The 24,597-nt window shown below is 43.5% G+C and overlaps 1 protein-coding gene across 1 annotated transcript; it reads right to left on the bottom strand.

Moving 5' to 3' along the window:
- Window positions 1-14,654: 14,654 nt before the first annotated feature.
- On the bottom strand, window positions 14,655-20,640 carry Rpl6 (ribosomal protein L6). The gene is made up of 6 exons (XM_004670982.2): window positions 20,410-20,640; window positions 20,224-20,322; window positions 18,702-18,845; window positions 18,292-18,340; window positions 17,098-17,282; window positions 14,655-14,847 (listed from the first exon to the last, which is right to left on the bottom strand). The coding sequence occupies exons 1-6, from the start codon at window positions 20,638-20,640 to the stop codon at window positions 14,695-14,697; spliced, it is 861 nt and encodes a 286-aa protein (XP_004671039.1). The 3' UTR covers window positions 14,655-14,694.
- Window positions 20,641-24,597: the final 3,957 nt, after the last annotated feature.

Below are 24,597 nucleotides of genomic sequence, written 5' to 3' on the forward strand. Positions count from 1 at the left end.
GGAGGAAGCAAGGAAGGAAGAAAGAGGGAGAGAGAAAGAAAGAAGAAAGAAAAAAATAATAGGCAGGAGAAATGGCTTAGCAGTTAAAGTGCTTGCCTACAAAGCCTAAGGACCCAGGCTAGATTCTCCAGATCCCATATAAGCCAGATGGACAAGGTGGCACATGCATCTGGAGTTCATTTGCAGTGGCTAGAGGCCCTGGCATGCCCATTCTCTTTCTGTGCCCCTCTTTCTGTCTCAAGTAAAAATATAATAATAAAATATTTTGGGCTGGGGAGATTGCTTAGTGGTTAAGGCACTTGCCTGCAAAGCCAAAGACCCAGGTTCAAGTCCCCAGGACCTACATAAGCCATATGCACAAGGTGGAGCATGTGTCTGAAGTTCGTTTACAGTGGCTGGAAGCCCTGGTGCGCCCATTCTCTCTTTTCCTCTCTCTCTACTTCTTTCTCTCTTTCAAATAAATTTTAAAAAATTTTAAAGAAAAAATAAATTTATATATAGATAGATAAATGATAGATATAGATAGATAGGCAGACAGACAGACAGATACACACACACACATACATGTAGGCTGGAAGTATAGCTCAGTTGGTAAAATGCTTGCCTAGAATGCTTAAGGCCAACCTGGCTACAGGTGGTCATGTCTTAAGAACTAAATAAATAGGGGCTGAACCGGGCGTGGTGGCGCACGCCTTTAATCCCAGCACTTGGAGGCAGAGGTAGGAGGATCACCTTGAGTTCGAGGCCACCCTGAGACTACATAGTGAATTCAGGTCAGCCTTAGCTAGAGTGAGACCCTACCTTGGAAAATAAAATAAAATAAATAGGGGCTGAGAAGATTGATATATTTAATTCTTAAAAATCTTGTATGTTCAATTTTTTCCTTGTTATGCCCAATTTTTTTGCAATGTGAATGTTTATTCTGTGTTGTTGTTGTTATTATTATTATTATTATTATTATTATTATTATTATTATTTTGGTATTATGGCTCAGTTAAAAGACCTTGGACCATGGGGATGTTTGAACAGTTTTGGATTGACAACTATGGATGCTTTTAGCATTGGACTGAATGCATTGCATTTTACATCATAGATGTTTATCAGTTTATGGGGACCAGGAGCAGAATGTGGTAGTTTGGTTCAGGAGTCCCCCATAAACTCATGTGTTCTGAATGCTAGGTCCCCAGGTGGTGACAATATGGGAATTGGATCCTCCTGGAAGCAGTGTATTATTGGAGGCGGGCTTATGGGTGTTAGAGCCAGCTTCCTCTTGCCAGTGTTTGGCACACTCTCCTGTTGCTATTGTCCACCTGATGTTGGCCAGGAGGTGATTTCCACTCTCTGCTCATGACACATTTTCCCCTCCCATCATGGAGCTTCCACTCCAGTTTGTAAGTCAAAATATACGTTTTCCTCCCATAAGCTGCTCTTGGTTGGCTGTTTTCTGCCAGCAACACAAAGCTGACTGGCTGTACAGTAGGGGCATATATATCTTGCCCCCAGTCTTTTCCTTCAACTTTCTCCTCCCAACCATCATGAGATAAGCAGTCACCTGTGCCACAAATTCCTGCCACCATAACATTCTGCCTCACCACAGTCTAATGTTGACCTTGCAGTAAAACCTCCCAAACCATGAGCCAAAATAAATCCTCCCTTAAGGTGATTTTTCCCCCCTCTCTGGTGTTTTGCCACAGCAACAGAAAACTGACTAAGACATATTCCCACTTACATCTGGGAAACAAGTCTTGGTGAAATTCTTTTCTCGGTACTACAAAGACAGCATCAAAGCTTAGATTGAGACCCAGGTCTACTTGATTCCACAACCCTAGCCTTCCTTTTTTATTATTTTATATTATTTGTGAGGGAGAGAAAGATGAGGAGAGTATTGGCATGCCAGAGCCTCTTGCCGCTGCAAATGACTTGTGCTCTGGCTTTATGTGGGTACTGGGGAATTTAATCTGTTCTGTCAGGCTTTGCAAGCAAGTAACTATAACCACTGAGCAATCTCCCCATTATTTTTATTTACTATTTGTTTGATTTTATTTTTTGTTCTGTTTTGTTGAGGTAGGGTCTCACTCTAGCCCCGGCTGACCTGGAATTCACTATATACTCTCAGGGTGGCCTCAAACTCATGGCAATCCCCCTACCTCTGCTTCCCAAGTGCTGGCATTAAAGGAGTGCAGCACCACAGCTGGTATGCTTTTTTTTTTAATATTTTATTTATTTTTTGTTTATTTGAGAGAGAGAGAAAGACACAGAAAAAGGCAGGGAGAGAGAGAGAAAATGGGCATGACAGGGCCTCTAGCTACTGCAAACAAACTCCAGATGCATGAGCCCTGTTGTGCATCTGGCTTATGTGGGTCCTGGTGAGTCGAACCTGGATCCTTTGGCTTTGTAGGCAAGTGCCTTAACTGCTAAACCATCTCTCCAGGCCCCTTTTAAAAAAATTTTTTTTTGTTGTTTATTTTTATTTATTTGAGAGCAACAGACAGAGAAAGAGGCAGAGAGAGAGTGGGTGCGCCAGGACCTCCAGCCACTGCAAACGAACTCCAGATACGTGCGCCCCCTTCTGCATCTGGCTAACATGGGTCCTGGGGAATTGAGCCTCAAACCAGGTTCCTTAGGCTTCACAGGCAAGCACTTAACCGCTAAGCCATCTCTCCAGCCCTCCAGCCCATTTTTTAAAAATTTTATTGTATTTATTTGAGAGAGACAGGGAGAGAAATAGGCAGGTAGAAAAAAAGGATGGGGGGAGAAAATGGGAATGCCAGGGCCTCTAGTCACTGCAAACAAACTCCAGAAGCATGTGCCCCCTTGTGCATCTGCATCTGGCTTATGTGAGTCCTGGGAAATTGACCCTGTGTCCTTTGGCTTTGTAGTTGAGCAGCTTAACCACTAACCCATCTCTCCACCCCCCTTTTTTTGTTTGTTTGTTTTAGAGGTAGAGTCTCACTCTAGCCCAGCTTACCCATCATTTTTTTTTGGATTTTTTTTTTTTTTTTCCAGGTAAGGTCTCACTCTACCTCAGGCTGACCTGGAATTCACTATGTAGTTTCAAGCTGGTTTTGAACTCAAGGCAATCCTCCTACCTCTGCCTCCCAAGTGCTGGGATCAAAGGTGTGTACTACCACACCCTGCCCCCATGATTATTTTCAAATGCTTAAAGTTTAAATAGAAGATTTAGATCAAAGAAGATTTCTCCTACCCTTAACATTTATATCTCATGATCAGAAATCAATAAGCTTAGAAACAATTGTCCTTTATCCTAATTAATGAAAGCAACACACATCTAGGGACTGACGTCTTTAGACTGTATAATGAAGAGTTACTTAATATTTTAGCAACTGTATTGAATTAGTCATTGGACTACATGGTTGCCAATTTTTCTTGATGAGGTGATGAGGCAGCTGAAGAATTAATATTTATAGAACCCCTTCTGGAAATAAGATCACTTAGTGAGAATTTTTAGATTGAACCAGCAAGACATAGTTCCTAGTAGAGAAAATTTTATGCAGAAGTCTACCAAGGCCTTCCTTCTTCGCTCCCTGGGTATCTTGACAGCTGCTCTTGGTTGGGGCCCAAACTGCACCTAAGGCAACAAGATCATGGCCACAAAAAAAGATGAAAGACTCTCTGGAGTTCATCAACTCCAGGCTCAAACTTGTTATAAAAAGTGACAAATGTATTCTGAGTTCAAGCAAATAGGGCAAAGCGAGACTGGACATCCTTGCAAACAACTACTCAGCTTTGAGGAAATCTAAGGTGGAATACTATGCTATGGTGGCCATCACTACAGTGGCAAGAATATTGAATGGGCGCAGCGTGTGGTAAATATTACAGTGTGCAATCTATCTATCATTGACCCAGATGATTCTGACATTAGAAGTGTGCCAGAGCAGACTGGTGAAAAGTAAAACATGTAAAATTTTTCTTAAGTAAAACTTGCCAGAAACTTGATTTTAAAACATTGAAAGAGAGTGAAACCCTACCTTGAAAAAAACAAAACAAACAAGAAAAAAAAAAAAAAGAAAAGAAAGAAAGAAAAAAATAATAAAACATTGAAGGAGCCGGGCAGGGTGGCACACGCCTTTAATCCCAGCACTCAGGAGCAGAGGTAGGAGGACTGCCATGAGTTCAAGGTCACCCTGAGACTACATAGTGAATTCCAGGTCAGCCTAGGAGACCATGGTAGACCCTACCTTGGAAAAACAAACAAACAAAAAACATGTTTTAAAAAACTACCAATTGCAGGTGGACAATTTGTATTATGTATATTTATTCATTTTTATTTATTTGAGAGCAACAGACACAGACAGAGAAAGAGACAGAGTGAGAGAGAAAGAATGGACACATCACGGCTTCCAGCCACTGCATACGAACTCCAGACACGTGCGCCCCAGTGTGCATCTGGCTAATGTGGGTCCTGGGGAATCGAGCCTTGAACCGGGGTCCCCTGGCTTCACAGGCAAGCGCTTAACTTCTAAGCCATCTTATGTTATGTTTATTAATTGGTTTTCATGATAGGGTCTCACTTTAGGCCAAACTGATCTGAATTCACTATATATTCTCAGGGTAGCCTTGAACTCATGATGATCCTCCTCTCTCTGCTTCCGAAGTGCTGGGATTAAAGGTATGTACCATCACGCCCAGCAAGAATCCATATTTATTTAATTTAGTTAATTTATTTATTTGAGAGAGAATGAGGCAGATAGAAAGAGAGACAGGAAGAGAGAATGGGCATGCCAGGGCCTGTTGCCACTTCAAACAAACTCCAGACTCATGTGCCATCTTGTTCATCTGGCTTACATGAGTACTGGGGAATCAAACCTGGGTCCTTAGGCTTTGTAGGCAAGTGCTTTAACCACTTAGCTATCCCTCTATCCAGCCCCAAGAATCCATATTTAATTAAAAAAGACACATTCTCTCCCCACACACAAACATACACATGAAGAAACACCATTCATTCTTTTATAATATTTTTATTTATTTATTTGCAAGGACAGAGTTCTATTTTTTTATAATTTTTTATTTATTTATTTGCAAGCAGAGAGAGAGAAGAAAGACAGACACAGAGAGAATGGGCATGCCAGGACCTATAGCCATTGCAAATGAACTCTAAACGCATGTGCCCCTTGTTCATCTGGCTTACGTGGGTCCTGGGGAATTGGACTTTGGTCCTTTGACTTCACAGGCAAACACTTTAACTGCTAAGCCATCTCTCCAGCCAGAGAATTCTATTTTTTATATAGGGTCTTATGTTCAGGCTAGCCTGAGCTCAAACTTCCTATGTATCCAAGAACAACTTTGTACTCCTATTCCTTCCACCTTCACCTTGGAGTGCTGGGTGTTAAAGGTATTTTCCTCTACACCAAGTTACAACTCTCCTTTGTACCCTTGCATTACAGAAAGGTGAATGGGATAGGTAAAAGAGCAAGGGAACACATTATATTGGTAATCATAAACCAAAAGGAGCCTGGCATGGTGGCACACACTTTTAATCCCAGCACTCATGAGGCTGAGGTAGTAGGATCACCATGATTTCAAGATTAGACTGAGTTTACAGAGTGAGTTTCAGGTTAGCCTGGGCTAGAGTAAGACCCTACCACAAAAAGAGAAAAGCCGGGCATGGTGGTACACACCTTTAGTCCCAGCACTTGAGAGGCAGAGGTAGAAGGAATACTGTGAGTTTGAAATCCAGCCTGCTATAGAGCAAGATCCTACCTAAAAAAAAAAAAAAAAAAAAAAGTGCAGACCTTTAATCCCAGCACTTTGGGAGGCAGAGGCAGGAGGATCGCTGTGAGTTTGAGGTCACCCTGAGACTACACAGTGAATTCCAAGTCAGCCTAGGCTAGAGCAAGATCCTACCTCAAAAAAATGAAGAGGGCTGGAGAGATAGCTTAGTGGTTAAGCGCTTGCCTGTGAAGCCTAAGGACCCCGGTTCGAGGCTTGATTCCCCAGGACCCACATTAGCCAGATGCTCAAGGGGGCACATGTGTCTGGAGTTTGTTTGCAGCAGCTGGAGGCCCTGACACGCCCATTCTCTCTCTCTCTCTGCCTCTCTCTCTTTCTGCCGCTCTCAAATAAATAATTAAAAATAAAAAAAATTAAAAATTAAAAAAATGAAGAAAAAAAAAAAACAAGACAGAGAAAGCTAAGAGAAAACCGAGGAGTGCAGGAAGAGCAGCTTTTAGTATCTTGGGCTTTGGCTGCTCTTCAGAGATTCCTCTTAGGAGGGCAAGCTTGTTGGTAGAGACTGTTTCAACACCCAGCTGCTGACGTGATGTTCACTGGCTCTGACTCAAGCTGGGGCCCCTCTGGGATTCTGTGATAACGCTCTCTCTGTTGATTTCTCTGTACCAGCCGACTGAAATGAGTTTTTAATCCTTACTGGGACCTCAAATATGTGAGTGTGGCATGGAGATAAGCCATCCTTGATAAACAGAAATATAGCTTGCAAATAATTCGAGAGGAAGCAGCCATGTTAAATTTTCAGGACTCTCATAAGGAAAATAACACACACACACACACACACACACACACACGCTGGTAGAGTCTGGGGAGGATATCATTTCCATCCTACTAGTCACAGTAGAATGCTAGAAATCTCCTTCTGAGAAACCTGTATGTCTTCAGGCCCTATTCACTTTTTTTTTTTTTTCTTTTTCTTTGAGGTAGGGTCCTGCTCTACCCCAGACTGACCTGGAATTCACTATATAGGCTCAGGCTGGCCTTGAACTCACAGTGATCCTCCTAAATCTGCCTTCTGAGTGAGTGCAGTGCTAGGCTTAAGAGTATGCACCACCATGCCCAACCCTTTCCTTATTTTTATTTTTGGTTTTTCAAGGTAGGGGCTTACTCAAGCCCAGACTGAATTCACTATGTAGTCTCAGGGTGGACTCGAACTCATGGCAGTCCTCCTACCTCTGCCTCCCAAGTGCTGGAATTAAAGGTGTGCACCACCATGCCCAGTTTATTTATTTATTTATTTGTTTGTTTATTTCTTTTGTGTGGGTTTTTTTTAAGTTTATTTTTATTTTTATTTATTTGAGAGAGAGAGAAAGAGACAGAGAGAGGGAGAGAGAGAATGGGCACGCCAGAGCCTCCAGCCTCTGCAGGAAAATGCTTTAACCGCTAAGCTATCTCTCCAGCACCATTCTTTTTTTTTTTTTTTTTTTTTTTGTAGAATCTTTGGAGCATTTGCCCATTTCTCTTTTTTTGTTGTTGTTTTAATTTTTAAATTTTTATTAACATTTTCCATGATTATAAAAAAATATATATATCCCATGGTAATTCCCTCCCTCTCCCCTGACACTTTCCTCTTTGAAATTCCATTCTCCATCATATTATCACCCCATTTCAATCATTGCACTTACATATATACAATATCAACCTATTAAGTACCCTCCTCCCTTCCTTTCTCTTCCCTTTATATCTCCTTTTTAACTTACTGGGCTCTCCAGCACCATTCTTTCTCACTTTTTTTATTTTTAAAATTTTTTATTTATGCATTTATTTAAGAGAAAGAGATAGAAAAATAGGTATGGAGAGAGAGGACACACTGCAAAACAAACTCTGGATGCATGCACCCCCCCTTGTGCATCTGGCTTATGTGGACCCTGGGGAATTGAACCTAGGTCCTTTGGCCTTCACCACTAAGCTCTCTCTCCAGCCCCCTGGTTTTTTTTTTTTTTTTTTTTTTTTTTTTTTTTTTTTTGTTTTGTTTTGTTTTAGGTAGGGTTTCACTCTAGTCCACACTAACCTGGAATTATGTAGTCTCAGGGTGGCCTTGAACTCACTGTGATCCTCCTACCTCTGCCTTCCCAGTGGTGGAATTAAAGGTGTGTACCACCACACTCAGTCAGAGTGAAAATGGGCATGCTAGGGCTTCTAGTCACTGCAAACAAACTCCAGACACAAGTGTCACTATGTGCATCTGGCTTACAGGGGGGACCTGGGGAATTGAACCTGAGTCCTTAGGCTTTGCAGGCATGTGCCTTATCCACTAAATCATCTCTCCAGCCCTGTTTTTTGTTTTGTTTTTTTGAGGTAGGGTCTCATTCTAGCCCAGGTTGACCTGGAACTCACTCTGTAGTCCCAGGCTGGCTTTGAACTCACAACAATCCTCTTTCCTCTGCCTTCTAAGTGCTGTGATTAAAGGTGCATGCCAGTATTCTGGCTCCTATTATTTACTTTTGCATTTCAAAGAAGATAATTTTGTCCCTGAGATAGCAGGGCAGTAGGAAAGAGAAATAAGATGACAGGCCAGCAACTAGGAATAATGGAAAAGGACCAAGGTTCTATTTTGTTGATTTTCAGAACTGAGTCCATAATTAAAAGGGATGGCCAAGAGCATTCATTTTACGCTGCTAGAGGTGAAATTCTTGGACTGGCTCAGTACTGATCAGAATGAGGAAGAAAAAGATGACAGGCTGGGTGTGGTAGCTCACACCTTTAACCCCAGCACTTGAGAGGCAAAGGTAGGAGGATCACTGTGAGTTCTAGGCCATCCTGAGACTAGATAGTGAATTTCAGATCAGCCTGGGCTAGAGCAAGAGCCTGCCTCCAAAATAAATAAATAAAAATAAATAAATAAAAATAACTGAGCATGGGATGGATCACTGTGAGTTCAAAGCTACCCTGAGACTACATAGTGAATTCCAGATCAGCCTGAGCTAGAGTTTAACTCTACTTAAAAAATAAATACAAGAAAAAAATAAAGAAGATGATAGATATTAGAAATTCTCAATGAGTCACCAAAACTGAAGGTCAGGCGTCTACCTTGATGAACCGCACCAGATGAAGCAGTCTTAAATGCAGCAGACACAGCTCTCTTCCCTGTGAGAAATCAGCACCATGAAGTTATGAAGGATGCTGTGTATTCCAGTGCCCCTTGTGGTCAACTGAGGCATTGTGACTTGGGAAACTGCAAACACAGAGCACTTCTGAAAAAAAATAAAGCACACTAAATTAAACTATCCGGGTGTGTCTGGTGCACGCCTTTAATCCCAAACTTGAAGGCAGAGGTAGGAGGATCACTGTGACTTCGAGGCCACCTTGAGACTACATACTGAGTTCTAGGTCAGCCTGGGCTAGAGGAGACCCTATCTTGAAAAACAAAACAATATAAAACAAAACAAACAAAAGAAGGATGAGAAGCAGCAGCAGCAGTAGTAATTGAAGAAGAAGAAGAAGAAAGCTGGGCGTGGTGGTGCACATCTTTAGCCCAGCACTCTGGAGGCAAAGGCAGGAGGATCACTGTGAGTTCGAGGCCACCCTGAGATTACATAGTGAATTCCAGGTCAGCCTGGGCTAGAGTGAGACTCTACTCGAAAAATCAAAAAGAAAAAAGAAAAAAAAATAGGAGAAGTCAAATAAAATGAGATATGAGAGTCAAGAGTTTGGGGCTAGCCTAGGATACAAAGCGAGTTCAATGTCTTCTTGGGCTACATAAACAACAGCCCTATATAGAAACAGAAAAGGAACAGAGAGGAAAGGAGAAGGGAGAGAGGAACAAAGAAAGGAATTATGGAGTTCCTGACAAGCCTATAATCCCAGACCTCAGGAGGCAGAGGTAGATGTAAAGGCAGAGGCTACAAATCTTTAAAAAACAAAGGTTCTGGGTTGGTGAGATGGCTTAGTATATAAGCACTTGCCTGTAAAGCCTAAGGACCCTGATTTAAGGCTTGATTCCCCAGGACCCACGTAAGCCAGATGCACAAGGTGACATATGCATCTGGAGTTCTTTGCAGTGGCTGGAGGCCCTGGCACGACCATTCTCTCTGCCTCTTTCTTTATCTGTAGCTCTCAAATAGATAAATAAATAAATAAATAAATAAATAAATAAATAAATAAATAACAAACGTTCTATGGGTTGGGCAAATGGCTTAGCGGTTAAGGCATTTGCCTGTGAAGCCTAAGGACCATATTTCTATTGCTCAGGACCCATGTAAGTCAGATGCACAAGGGGGTGGATGCATCTGGAGTTAATTTCCAGTGGCTAGAGGCCCTAGTGTACCCATTCTCTCTTTCTCTCTCAAATAAATAAATATACATTTTTTTAAAAAGGTTCTAGCCACCAGGGAAACACAAAACTACTTTGAGATCCCATCTCACTCCTGTCAGAATGGTAACCATCATGAAAACAAATGACCATAAATGCTGGCAAGGATGCAGAAAAAGAGGAACCCTTCTACATTGTTAGTGGGAATGCAATCTGGTCCAGCCATTGTGGAAAGTAGTGTGGAGGTTCTTGAGACAGCTAAAACTAGATTTACTATATGACCCAGTTATAGCACTCCTAGGCATATATCCTAAGGACTCATTTCACTACCTTAGAGATACTTGCTCAACCATGTTTATTCCTGCTCTAACCACAATAGCTAGGAAATGGAACCAGCCTAGATGTCCCTCAACTGATGAGTGGATGATGAAGATGTGGCACATTTATACAATGGAGTTCTACTCAGTGGTAAAATAGGAAATTATGAAATTTGCAGGAAAATGGATGGATCTGGATGGATCCAAAAAGCCTGTGGATCCTAGCTACAAATGATTAGACTTCTATTTGAGTAGGAATAAAACTCACTAGCAGAGACCAGTGAGCTAGAAAGGGGATATAAATGGAATAGAAAGGGAGGGAGGGGGGACTTAATAGGATGATAATGTATATATGTAAGTAGAACAGATTAATGGAGGGGGAAAGTCTAAGTGAAGTCAGTGGAAGAGATTGAGTAAAGGTGGGGGAGTGCTAATCAAAATCTAGGAGGGTATGAATAAGTCATATCAAAACCTACTTTTTTGGTCAATGGAACACCCAGAAGCCATAGATTACTAGAACATTTTCAATGCCAGGGATGAATCTCTCTCAGTGAGTTGTTGGCCAAGGAGGTCCCTGATGCCCCCCAAAACATTACAGGCCATTGCCAAGGCCCTTGGTTTCCCACCAGAAATAGAAGGTAAGACCCTATTGCTGAATACTTCACATACTTGAGCTTCAGGGTCACTGAGAAATCCTGCTGGAGCTGAGCTGAAAATCTCCATGTAGGCCAGTTGACAGAAAGCTAGAAAAAACTATGCTGCATGTAGCTCCATTGGGAGAGAAATCACCAGAGCAAATAAACAACAGTGGACACTGCAAGCCTTAAATTTGGCCAGCTAGGCCAAATGAGCCAACGGGTGCAATAGTGGCACATCTGTTATGGGGGAAACCAACCACTCTCCAATTGGACTGAAGGCCTGCTCCATGGGAGGGAACATGTGCCTGATGCTGAAAACCTACAACAGGGGAAGTCATGAGCCCTAGGGGTGTAACATCTGCTGGTGTTTGCCTAAATGTACATATCGTACTTACCAAACTGCTTGGTAAGCACCTCTCACAATGTTCATACCCATATATTAATGCTACTCTCACTTTTGGTCAGAGAAGCTTCTCTTTTCAAATGGTGGTGACCTTGGGATGACTCAGAAGGCATCATGGTGCTGAGAAGTGACAGAGGAGTGCTCAGTACTAAAATATCTCTATCATACCTTCCAAGGTTTGCCATTGCGGAAGAAGTGGTGGAATGGGTGCTGAGATTAAAAGGCGTGTGCCACCAAGCCTGTCTTTGTGGCTTTTTTAAAAAGTATTTGAGACTGACAAAACTAAAAAAACTGGTTTAGCAATTAGTTAAGGTGCATGTCTTCAAAGCCTAAGAACCCATGTTTGACTTCCTGGAACTCACATGAAAAGCCAGATACACTGAATGACACATGCATCTGGAGTTCATTTGCAGAGGTTGGAGGCCATGAAGTGCCCATTTTTTGTTTTTCAAGGTAGTGTCTCACTGTGGCCCAGGCTAACCTGGAAATCACTATGTAGTCTCAGAGTGGTCTCAAACTCATGGAGATATTCATACCTCTGCCTCCCAAGTGTTGGGATTAAAGGCGTGTGCCACCATGAATAAATCCAAGCTATTACACAAAAAGCTATGTTTTGTGGCAAAACCACAAGATCCCTCTAGTCACAGATGCTACAGGAGTGGAAGCTGACTATAAACCAATAGGGAACTTTAGGGTGACAATCTCTTGAGGGGTGTTTTCAGACTTTACAATTAGGTCACTGCAGCCATGTTGGTACACTCCTTTAGTCCCAGCACTTGGGAGGCAGAGGTAGGATGATTGCTGTGAGTTCGAGGCTACTTTGAGACTACATAGTGAATTCCAGGTCAGTCCAGGCTAGAGACCCTACCTCAAAAAAACAAACAAAAATCCTATATAAATTAGGTCACCCTAATGGGAAATTTAAACCACCAATCTAGAATTCCCAAGTTAAAAATCCAGCTAGACAGATACCTACCTCGGGGTGGGCGGGGGGGGGGGGGGGAGTATCAATCTTTCAACCCAGCAAAGACTGGCCTTGAACTCTGTACTAGATACTTGTCTATATAGACATCCAGTTTATTTATTGCCCATGAGTCACAAGAAAGGAATGCCTAGAACCACACTAAATAAATTTGTTTTCACATCTCAAGCTTACTCCGTGGCTGAGGACCTTGATCCTTCTGCTTCCACCTCCGTAATGCTGAGATTTCAGGTGGGAATCATCTGTATACATGCTTTCTGTCCAAGCACAGGGTGTGAGAAATGATACATTTGCTGTGTATGTTGATATGCAACATAAGTAGCAATGGTCAGGGAAAGATTGAACTGAGCAGGACAGAAATGGGTATTTCATAACAGAAGGGCAGGGATCTATATAATTCTGTTATACATATATAGCTCCACAGTAATTTAATTACTTAAAATGATGCTACTTTGTATTTGTTGAAAGCGTGTAAAAAGCAAAGCTGGAATAAACCTGAAGTTTAAAGTGCTGATTCAAAACAGGAATGAGAACAGTAGGGGAGGGAGGTGGCACATGCAACTAGCCTCAACACTACAGAAAGAGGCTACTTGCAATTATAGATTAAATTCTAGGTCAGGGGCTGGAGAGATGGCTTAGTGGTTAAGCGCTTGCCTGTGAAGCCTAAGGACCCTGGTTCGAGGCTCGGTTCCCCAGGTCCCACGTTAGCCAGATGCACAAGGGGGCGCACGCATCTGGAGTTCGTTTGCAGAGGCTGGAAGCCCTGGCGCGCCCATTCTCTCTCTCTCCCTCTGTCTTTCTCTGTGTCTGTCACTCTCAAATAAATAAATTAATTAATTAAAAAAAAAAAATTCTAGGTCAGCCTGGGCTAGAGTGAGCCCCTAACTTGGAAAAAAAAAAAAAAGCAATTATAGGGACTGGAGTGATAGCAGTTAAAGCATTTGCCTCCAAAGCCCAAGGACATAGGTTTAATTCCCCAGGCCCCATTTAAGGCAGATGCACAAAGTGGCACATGTGTCTGGCTGCTGGCCCTGGCACACTTATCTTCGGCCTCTCAAATAAATAAATAAATTTCAGCTGGGCGTGGTGGCACATGCATTTAATCCTAGCACTAGGAGGCAGAAGTAGGAGGATTGCCATGATTTCGAGTCCACCCTAAGAATACAGAGTGAATTCCAGGTCAGCCTGGACTAGAGTGAAATCCTAACTCGAAAAACTAAAAAAGATTATGAGAAAACTTAAAATACTAACACAACAACAAACAAAAACAGCCAGGGCTGGAGAGATGACTTAGTTAGGTGCTTGCCTGTAAAGCCTAAATTTAGGCCCCAGTTTGAGGCTCAATTCCCTAGGACCCGTTAGCCAGATGCACAAAAGGGGCGTACGTGTCTGGGGTTCATCTGAAGTTGCTGGAGGCCTAGCAGGCTCATTTTTAAATACTTAAAAAAAAAAAAAATCCTAATGAAGCAGGCATGGTGGTGCACACCTTTAATGCCAGCATTTGGGAGGCAGAGTGGGAGGATCGCTGTGAGTTTGAGGCCACCCTGAGACTACATAGTGAATTCCAGGTCAGCCTGGGATATCTCAACATTAAAAAAAAAAAAAGCCAGGCATAACAGTGTAAAATTGTAATCCTAGCACTCAGGAGGCAGATGTAATAGTAGGTTCAGAGTTTGATACTACTAGTTTGTCCCTACCTTGGGGGAGGGGAAAGAAACTGCAAAATTGAAAGGCAGAGGGCTGGAGAGATGGTTTAGCAGTTCAAGTCTGTTTAAAAAGCCTGAACACCAGAGTTCAATTCTGTAAAGCTACAGATAGATGCACAGTGGCCCTAATGCTCCCATTCTCTTTACAGGGGCACATGCCCTTAATCCCAGCACTCAGGAGCCACAGGTAGGACAGTCTAAGTTTGAAGCCACCTTGAGACTGACACTACATAGCAAATTCCACATCAGCGTGGGATAGAGTGAAATCTTACCTGGAAAATAAATATTAAAATAAAAGGACTGGAGAAATGTCTTAGTAGTTAAAGTACTTGCCTGTGAAGCCCAAGGACCCCAGTTCCATTCCACAATACCCATGTAAGCCACATGCACAGACGTGCATGCATCTGGAGTTTGTCAGCAGTGGCTGGAGGTTCTGACACACTCTCCAGAAAAAAACAAGGGGGGGGGGCCTGAGCATGGTGCCACAATAGTGAATTCCAGTTCCAAGTCAGCCTGGGTGAGAGTGAACACCTACCTCAGAGGGAGGAAGGAACCCCACCTCTACCACCATAAAGGGAAGAACAAAATCAAACCAAACAAAAAGGACACAAATTTATCAGTTGTTTAATTAGGTTCTTAGTAAGAAACTTAGAACACCAATTTGTGAGGATAAACTCCATTCGTTAGAGCAAAAACCGACCGCAGGTAGCCCTGGAGCTGAGGAACAGCTTTGATCTTTGGCAAAATTTGCGAGTCCACAGCTTTCTGATCCACTTTACGTTGCTCTGTAATCTCGTATTTCTAAATAGAGAGAAAATTAAAGCATTTAAAAACAGGCACCAACCCCAAGCTACTGAGCTAAGTAAAGAATTAATCCTCTCTGTATCATAAGAACTTCTTACCTGCAAAGAAAAAGCCAAATGCCATGAGACCCATCATACCTCCAATGGGTATGATCACAAAGCAAGCTAAGAAACATGTCATGTGACACTTGTAGCTGGGACTACAAGTGGGAGTCTAGACCATTCATTTTAAAAACTAATGTGAAGCCGGGCATGGTGGTGCACGCCTTTAATCCCAGCACTCGGGAAGCAGAGGTAGGAGGATCACCATGAGTTCGAGGCCACCCTGAGACTACACAGGTAATTCCAGGTCAACCTGGACCAAGAGTGAAACCCTACCTCGAAAAACCAAAAACAAACACACACACACACACACACTGTAATGTGTAGGGCTAGAGAGATGGTTGAGTGGTTCAGTGACCCAGGTTAGATTCCTCAGTAATCACGTAATGCCAGATGCACAGACTGGCACATGTATATGGAGTTCCTTTGCAGTGCCTGGAGGCCTTGGCACGCCTACTCCCTCTATCTCCTCTCTCTCTGCTTGCAAATGAATATTTCAGAAAAAGCTGGGCGTGGTGGCGTACACCTTTAATCCCAGCACTCAGGAGGCAGAGGTAGGAGAATCGCTATGAGTTCAAAGCAACCCTGAGATTACATAATTAATTCCAGGTTAACCTGGACCAGAGTGAAACCCTACCTCAAAAAAAAAAAAAAATTTAGAAAGAACTGTAATGTATACTGGTCAGCTTGCCCAGACAGACCTGTGTTTGTGGGGCCCTCCCTCATTGTTATTTCATGAATGGCATCTGCTGCTTATATCAGCAAGCAAAAGATGCTTGTTCCCGAGTGTTTTTGTTTAATCTCGTATTACTTTTGTTAAGCTACACACTGCAGGACACAGAGACTGTCTGAGGGGGCATGTACAATGGATCTGTTTTTTAACTTAGTACAAACTATGACTGTTTTCTTGAGGACACAGAGAGCCCTACAGTGCTCAGATCTGTACATTTTCTTAACTACACTGTTAATACAGACCACTATGAACACTGGTTTTATTTTCAAGTTTTGTTTCAAAGGCTTGCTTTTCCTTTCATTGTCTTCTAAAGTACAAACTAGTTTTTTTTGTTTTTCGAGGTAGGGTTTCACTCTAGTTCAGGGTGCACCACCCCGCCCGGCCAAACTAGTTCTTTTGTTTAAAAGAGATATGGTCTCATTCTGGCCCAGGCTGACCTGGAATTCACTATGTAGTCTCAGGGTGTCCTCAAACTCATGGCGATCCTCCTCCCTCTGCCTCCTGAGTGCTGGGATTAAAGGCATGTGCCACCATGCCCTGTTTACAAGGGAGTTTTTATTGCTCTGAGAGCAGGATTAACTCCACCCTGCAACATCACTGCTATGGTTGTAAATTTAATTAAGCACTTTTCCTGCCTACTGCATACTTTAAATGATGATTAAAGCCACTGTAATATTGACACCCCCTTAAATGCAGGCTGGTGTGGTTATGTACTCAGGCCACCTTGGGGACTCACAAGCACATTTTTTAAAATTCTGAACTGTAATGAGTAGTTTAGTGCTCCTGAAGCTGTTAATGTTGAAAGGTAACATTTTATACAATTTCCATACAGACTATTCCTTAAGTAATCCTTTTCTGTGTTTTTTTTGAGGTAGGGTCTCACTCTAGCTCTGGCTGACCTGGAATTCACCCTATAGTCTCAGTTATGGCCTTAAACTCAAAGTGATCCTCCTACCTCCCAAGTGCTGGGATTAAAGGTGTGCACCACCACACCTGGCTTCATTAAGTAACCTTTTTATAGTGGGATCAGCCTTAAATCTGTCAGTTCAGAAAATTTCAGAATTATAGAAACAATACTGTTTTAATCCCAGCACTAGGTAGGAGGATCACCGTGAAGACTGCATAGTGAATTCCAGGTCAGCCTACCTCGAAAAAAAAAAAAAAAAAATTTCTGTGAAGTACATGTTCTTTATAGCCATAACACACATCAAGAATTCATAGGAGCACATTTTCAACCTAGTGCAGCAGTAATTTACCCAAAGACCAGGGAGAGCTCCAAGCCTTCTACAAGACTACTGAACCTACAAGAATCTTGACTACTGCTACTTCTGATACTTTTATTACACTTGCTCTTTTTGTGTGCTCCTATCTGGGAACCCATGTCACCACAGGGACAAGATGAGGCAACAGTACCTCCTTCTCTGTGTCAAAGATCTCGCCTTCCTGATGCCTGGGCTTCCGCAGTTTCTTCTTCTTGAAGTAAGCATCAGTGAGGTGTTTAGGAATTTTAACTTTGCTGATATCAATTTTTGTGGAGGTGGCAATGACAAACTTTTGGTGTGTTCTACGCAGAGGAACTCGATTGAGAGAAAGAGGTCCTAAGGGGAGAAAATTAACTCAAATAAATAAACAGGTAAACACATTCAATATCTACCCTGAGCTGGCATTAAGCTAGATTTGGCAAACTGCCCAAGTGCTCCAAAGTTTGTCTAGGGCCTTTCTTTCCTCATGCCTCCTAAATGACCCAGGTGGAGAAAGGTGCTAGTTTATACAGCCTAGTCACACCAGATTCCAGAAGCAGGATGTAACTGCCCAGGATGAACAGGTGACTTTTCATTCGTTCACTAACTTCACCATGATGCTAAGCCTCAGCCCCAATTTCAAGTACATTCAAATAGGATGATTTCCTTGAGGCAAAGAAGTTACTAACATTTAACGTTTTGAAAATCTAAGTTTCAGGGGCAGGGAAGATGGCTCAGCTGTTCAAGGAACTTGCTTGCAAAGCCTACTGGGCTGTATTCAATTCCAAAGTATATAAGTAAAGATTCATAGAGTGGTACATGCAGTACTGAGTTTGCAGAGCCAAGTGTGCACACACATTCAGCAAATACATTTCAAATCAAGTGGTAATGGTCCAGGCCTGTAATTCTAGAACTTGAGAGGCCAAGGCAGGAGTTGGTGTCCAGCCTGGAATACTTGGTGAGTTGGGTGTGATGGTGCATGCCTTTAATCCTAGCACTTGGGAGGAAGAGGTAGAAGGACAGCTGTGAGTTCAAGTTCAGCCTGGGCTGGAATGAGACTCTACCTGTGGGGCAGGGAGAATACATACTATCCCAAACAAGGTAGGACAGAAGCAACAGCCCTGAGGTTGTCCTCTGACCTCCTCATGCATGCCAGTGTAAGTAATACATACACACGAAACAATGCCTGATGTGATGGCTCATGCCCATAATCCCAGCACTGCGGAGACTGAGGTAGGAGTCTCCAAGAGTTTGAGCCCATCCTGGGCTTGTGAATTCCAGATTAGCAGCCTGACTAGAGTGAAACCCTAGCACAACATCCCTCAAAGAATAAATAAAACAAAAACTGAAAACAAATTTTTCTTACCAGTCACAAGTAGTAAGCCACTTTCCAGCTGCTTCAGGAAAACCACTCTCTACAAATTAAATGAAAATTAATTTGTGATTAAAACAGACTTCAGAGTAAGTTAAAACATAGGAATCTAAATTTGGCAAAGACAAATTCTAAGGCTAGACAGGGTGTGATCCCAGTCCTTGGAAGGCAGAGGCAGGAAGATCAAGAATTCAAAGTCAGCCTGGGCTACACTTGCAATAATATAAACAAGTAGCATTTTCTTGTTCTGAAACAAGATTACAGTAGGTGAAAAGCAGCAAAATAAAATAAATGCACTTTACATCATGGATCATGTCCTCCATAATGAAATCCTACAACAGGGTGCAAGTATGTTATGTCTGCACCCCTGCACCTGTGCAGCAAACCTGGGGCACTCTGCTCACCTTGCCTCTGTGGCGTCCTGTGAGGATGATCAGGATAGTACCAGGAGTGATGCTGGCACGCAGCCTTCTCACATGCTGACTGAAGGGTTTCTTGCCATGGCTCAACAGCTTCCGTGGCACGTCTTCTGTAGGATAATACCTAGGCTGGAGAGAAGTCATGTAGCCAATTTAGTCAAGTGAGCCATTCTGATCAGAAGGCTGAGTGACATAAAAAAAATGCTTTTTTAAAAAGAGGTTTGGAAAAGCCAACAAGACTCCTGCTTCTTTCATGTGTAGAATCTAAGGAGCAAGTGTTCAAAGAACCTCAGCCAAGTTCTTTTGCAACTGCATAGCTATAAAGGTCTGAGACATTATGGAAAGCTACCTTCCAAATGTGACAGCCACTCACCCAAGTCTATTCTAAATTGCTGAATTGCAAATATATACAGTATACCATGACTGTACCAGGTATGGTGCCTCAAATAGCAAAAACAGGAAAACTGTATTTTCCATCTTAAGCATGCCGTATCTAGATCACTTTCAGACCCTCAACATAAATAAGTAGGGCCTACTCCTATTTTACTAGCACAGGAAAGGTCACACAAGCTAGGTGTGGTGGTGCATGCCTTTAATCCTAGTACTTGGGAGGCAGAGGCTGTAGGATCACTGTTGATTTGGAGGCCATCCTGAGACTACATAGTGAATTCCAGGTCAGCCTGGGCTAGAGTGAGACCATAACCCTCTCCCTCCCCCAAATATGTATCTCGTAAGTGGGGCTGGAGATTGTTTAGTAGTTAAGGTGCTTGCCTGCAAAGCACAAGTACCCAGATTCAATTCCTCAGTACCCACATAAGGCAGATGTACAAAGTGGCATATGCTTCTGGAGTTCATTTGCAGTGGCTACAGGCCCTGTATGTCCCATTTTCTCTGTCCCTCTTCTCTCTCTCTCTGCTTGGGAATAAATAAAATTTTACCAGGCATGGTGGCACATGCCTTTAATCCCAGCACTCAGGAGGTAGAGGTAGGAGGATCACAGTGAGGTCTAGGCCACCCTGAGACTACAGAGTGAATTACATGTCAGCCTGGACCAGAGTAAAACCGTACGGGGGGGGGGGGGGAGGGAATCAAAAGTTACACCAAATTAGACATTAGAACCAAATTTTATTTACTGTAAAAACAAGAAAATACTACTAAACACGACAACTCAACTCACTTTTGGGGAAGCTGGGGCTGGAAAACCTATGCCTCTCACATGCTAGGCAAGCACTCCCCCAGAGTGACACTCCCAGTGTAATAGTGTCCCTTCCACACAGCCCCATACAAGCAAAGCTCAGAAAACCAACGTGGCTTATTTAAGGTTCAGAAGTAAATGTTCAAGTCAAAATTACAAATCCAAGACCATGTGAATCTCACAAATGCTTTCTGGAGTTCATTCATTTCCCGTGGCCCAGAGACCCTGGTGCACCCATTCTCTCTCAAATAAAAAGTTAAAAAAAAAAAATTTAAAAGCTAGTGGTCAGGTTCAACCTCCCCCAAATCTTACCATTTTACGAAGCTTAACCACGCGGGTACCTCCATTCTTGTCACCACCGACTGGTTTTGTGACCGTAGCAAGAACCTTTTCCCTTTTTTTCTTTTCAACCTGCAAGGACAAAGCCATCAAGAAGTCACAGCCATCCAGACCATCAAGGTGAACAAGCTGCGGTCACTGGTGCCACATGTCCCTTACCTTGGATTTGGCAGTTGAGTACTTCCTCTTGTACAGAGCCTTTCTGGAATACATAGCTGATCGGGAATACCTGCCAATTCCTCTCACCAGGACCGGGTTCCGGCTGCAGTGGGGCTTCCCCTTCTTTGGCTTTGTAACCTTAGGGTCACCCTTTTTAGCCCTGCCTACAGCATCAGCCTTGACTGCAGGTTTCTTCTCAGTGTCTGCTTTCTCGGACTTTTCACCCGCCATCTGCCAATGTTTAAAAAAAAAAAAAGGCACTTAAGCAACTATCCCTCACAAGGCAACACTAAAATTCCATAGAAATAGGTGTTGGGACTCTTTCCACAAACCCTCTGCTGCTTGATGTAGGCCTTCCTAGGTTCCTAAGTCCGCACCTCTAACCCTAACATTCACTAGGCCAGTTTTGTGGATGTCCCCTCAATGAGACACTATCAACTTCTAAGGACTTTTTTTTCCTTTTTTTCTACGTAGCGTCTCACTTTAGCCCAGGATGACTTGGAATTCACTCTGTCCTCTTAGGGTGGCCTTGAACTCACGGTGATCCTCCTACTTCTGCCTCCTAGAGTGCCCGGATTAAAGGCTAGGACTTGTTTTAACTAAGTATTTATTAACAGTTTTAACTAAGTATTTAACAGTCATGTCCCGACACCACCATTTTATTACTCGCTTTGTGAATTACAAAGTCAAGACGGAACCTTCAGCCGTTTCCACAACCAGGAAGCAGTGGAGCGCTTTCCCAGCCTTTGCTTTAAGAGCACTGTCTCGGTGAGACAGGATGAGGCGCCGAGGCCGAGCTAGCCCCACGACGACGTGGAGGCGACTTCCGGCTGGGAACGTGCGAAGACCGGACAGGAGTTTCAGGCTTCAGCTCCCCAGAACAACGTGGCGGAGCGGGCAGAACTCTGGAAGCCGGACCGCGCTCTCAGAGACACGCGCCGAGGGACCAGCCCTCTAGTCGCAATAGCCAGCTAGGCTCTCCGCAGGGACCCGGCTTCCCGCGTCAGACAGGAGCGAGCAGCCCGCGCCTCTGCCGCGCTCCACCTCACCCTCTGCTCCCCGATTTCCACCCAGGCGAAAGAAAGAAGGGGCCTGAAGGGCCTCTCAGTTGACCCTGGGCAGGCGTGACGCCTGTGGGGGGCGACTCAAAGTCCTCCAGCTTCGGATGGCGAAGGATTGAAAGCCTGAAACCGAGTCTTCCGCAGAGTGCCGCCATTCTTACCTTGTAAGATGGGAAAGAGAACTAAGCACCCGGCTTCCGGTCTATAAGCAAAGACGGGAACGTGTCTAGCAACACTTCCTTCCGAGGCTGAAGGCTCATGGGAAATGTAGTTTTTCTCCTTCGTGCAAAATCATAGGCAGCAGGTGTGGTGGCGCAAACCTTCCATCTCAGCACTCCGAAGCAGAGGTAGGAGCATCCCAGTGAGTTTGAGGCCAGTCTGAGCCTGCATGTATTCCAGGTCAGACTGGGCTAGAGAAAGACCCCACCTCGGGGAGAGAGGAGGCCTGAATAAGGAGTTGTTTTTCCTATTAAAAGGTAGTTAGGAGGTCTGGCAAGTTGGCACATGCCTTTTATCCCAGCATTTGGAATGCTGGAGTAGAAGAATTGCCCCTGACTTCGAGGCTAACCTTGAGCTACACAGTGAGTTCCAGGTCAGCCTGGCAGGAGTAAGACCCTTCCTGGGGTCTAGGGAATGATAAAGTTAAGGACTCTATCTTTCTCTGCTTACAAAGAAATAATATTTATTTATTTATTTTACTTTTATTTTGGTTTTGCAAGGTGGGGTGTCACTCTAACCCAAACTGACATGGAATTCATTCTGTATTCTCAGAGTGGCGTGGAACTCATGGCGATCCTCCTGTCTCTGCCTCTGGAGTGCTGGGATTAAAGGCGTGTGCCACCACAGCCAGCTATTAAATCAACCATTATTTTTAAAATTTTTCCTTATTTATCCATTTGAGAGAAAAGGAGAGGCAGATAGCGAGAGACAATGGGCGTACCAGGGCATCCAGCCACTGCAAACGAACTCCAGATGCCTGAACCTCCTTGTGCATCTGGTTTATATGGGTACTGGGGACTCGAACCTGGGTCCATAGGCTTCACAAGCAAACACCTTAAACACCTTAACCGCTAAGCCCTCCAGGACAAATTATATATATAGTTTTGTTTTTCAAGGTAAGGTCTCACTCTAGCTCAGGCTGACCTGAATTTCACTATGTACTCTCAGGGTGGCCTCAGACTCACAGTGATTCTCCTACCTCTGCCTCCCAAGTAATGGGATTAAAGGTGTGCACCACCACACCTGGCTTGAGAGATGGCTCTGCAATTAAGGTTCTTGCCTGCAAAAAGTAAGTCATGGGGCAGGAGAGATGGCTTAGTCAGTAAAGTGTACAGCAAATATGAGAAGGTGAGTTTGATCCTCAGTACTCATATAAAATGCTGGGCATGGTGGCATGCATGTGTAATTCTGCAATTTGGAGCTAGAGACAAGAACAATCCTAGGGACTTGCTTGCCAGCCAGTCTGGCCTAGTTGATGAGCTCCAGGCCAAGGAGAGTCTCTATCTAGAAGAAGGTGGATAGCATTCCTAAGGACCATATCTGAGACACATGCATACAGAATTTTAAAAAATGTTATCCTTGGAAAAATAACCCAGTATATCTGACAAATAAGTAAATAATTTTAAAAAGTGGGGGCCGGGTGTGGTGGCACACACTTTTAATCCTAGCACTCAGGCACTTGGGAGGCAGAGGTAGGAGGATCGCTGTGAGTTCAAGGCCACAATGAGACTACATAGTGAATTTCCAGATCAGCCTGGGCTAGAGTGAGACCCTATCTCGGAAAAAAAAAAGAAGAATGGGGATGCCATCAGCCTTACTTCTTCAGCCCTCTGAGGAACCTCTTAGGAGCTGTTTCTGTAGAATGTTTCCCAGTGAATGAGACTGCCACTCCAGAATCATGCCAACAGGGCTTAGAGTGTTCCTCAGTTATGGAGTGCTTGCCCAGCATGCACCAGGATTTTTGTTCCATTCCCAGCACAAAAGGAAAAAAAAAAAAAACAAAAAAACTAATGTCAGGGAATTTATTTATTTAGGGTAGTTCAAGGTAGGGTCTTGCTCTAGCTTAGGCTGTTCTGAAATTCATTATGTAGTCTAAGGGTGGTTTTGAACGCATGCTGATCCTCCTATCTCTGACTCCCAAGTGCTGGCATTAAAAGAATGTGCCACCATGCCAAACTAGCATCAAGGATTTTCACCTGACAAATGTTTGTTAAATGATCCGCTGTTGAAATAAAAGCATAACTTGTGCTCCCTCTTGTGTTTTGTTGTGGTAGTGCATATGATTCATTAGTTGGGCAAAATATCAACAATATGTTGATAATAGTCAAAACTTAGTTTGGCATGGAGGCACGTGCTTTTAATGCCAGCACTTAGGAGGCAGAAGCAGGAGGATCACTGTGGTTTCAACAGTAGTCTGGGTTGAAGAGTGAGTTCCAGATCAGCCTACACTAGGGTGAGACTATGCCTCAAAAAAGTGCCCTGATCAGTTATACACACCCTTAGTCCCAGCACTTGGGAGGCAGAGGTAGGAGGATCACTGTGAGTTCAAGGTCAGTTTGAGACTACATAATGAATTCCAGGTCAGCCTGGGCTACAGCAAGACCCTACTTTGAAAAAAGCAAGCAAAAAGTAACTGGGCTGGGCATGGTGGTGCACGCCTTTAATCCCAGCACTGGGGAGGCAGAGGTAGGAGGATCTCCATGTACGCCCACCTTGAAACTACATAGTGAATTTCAGGTCCCTAATGATTTCCCAGGATCATATAAAGCCAGATGCACAAAGTGGTGCATGTATCTGGAGGTTTTTTTTCTTACTCAATTTTTACTAACATTTTCCATGATTATAAAAAGTATCCCATGGTAATACCCTCCCTCCCTCCCCCCCTTTCCCCTTTGAAATTCCATTCTCCATCATATCACCTCCCCATCTCAATCAGTCTCTCTTTTATTTTAATGTCATGGTCTTTTCCTCCTCTTATGATGGTCTTGTGTAGGTAGTGTCAGGCACTATGAGGTCATGGATATCCAGGCCATTTTATGTCTAGAGGGAGCACGTTGTACAGAGTCCTACCCTTCCTTTGGCTCTTACATTCTTTCCGCCACCTCTTCCACATTAGACCCTGAGCCTT

The sequence above is a fragment of the Jaculus jaculus genome, chromosome 13, assembly GCF_020740685.1.
Source record: "Jaculus jaculus isolate mJacJac1 chromosome 13, mJacJac1.mat.Y.cur, whole genome shotgun sequence".
NCBI lineage: Eukaryota > Metazoa > Chordata > Mammalia > Rodentia > Dipodidae > Jaculus > Jaculus jaculus.

What these genes read in the sequence shown, in the direction of transcription:
- Rpl6 (XM_004670982.2), bottom strand. Translation starts at nt 20,640, where the DNA reads ATGGCGGGTGAAAAGTCCGAGAAAGCAGACACTGAGAAGAAACCTGCA. An exon ending in ACTCAACTGCCAAATCCAAG is followed by an intron (nt 20,323 to 20,409) that starts GTAAGGGACATG and finishes TTGTCCTTGCAG; the next exon opens with GTTGAAAAGAAAAAAAGGGA. An exon ending in TGGCTTACTACTTGTGACTG is followed by an intron (nt 17,283 to 18,291) that starts GTAAGAAAAATT and finishes TTCTCCCCTTAG; the next exon opens with GACCTCTTTCTCTCAATCGA.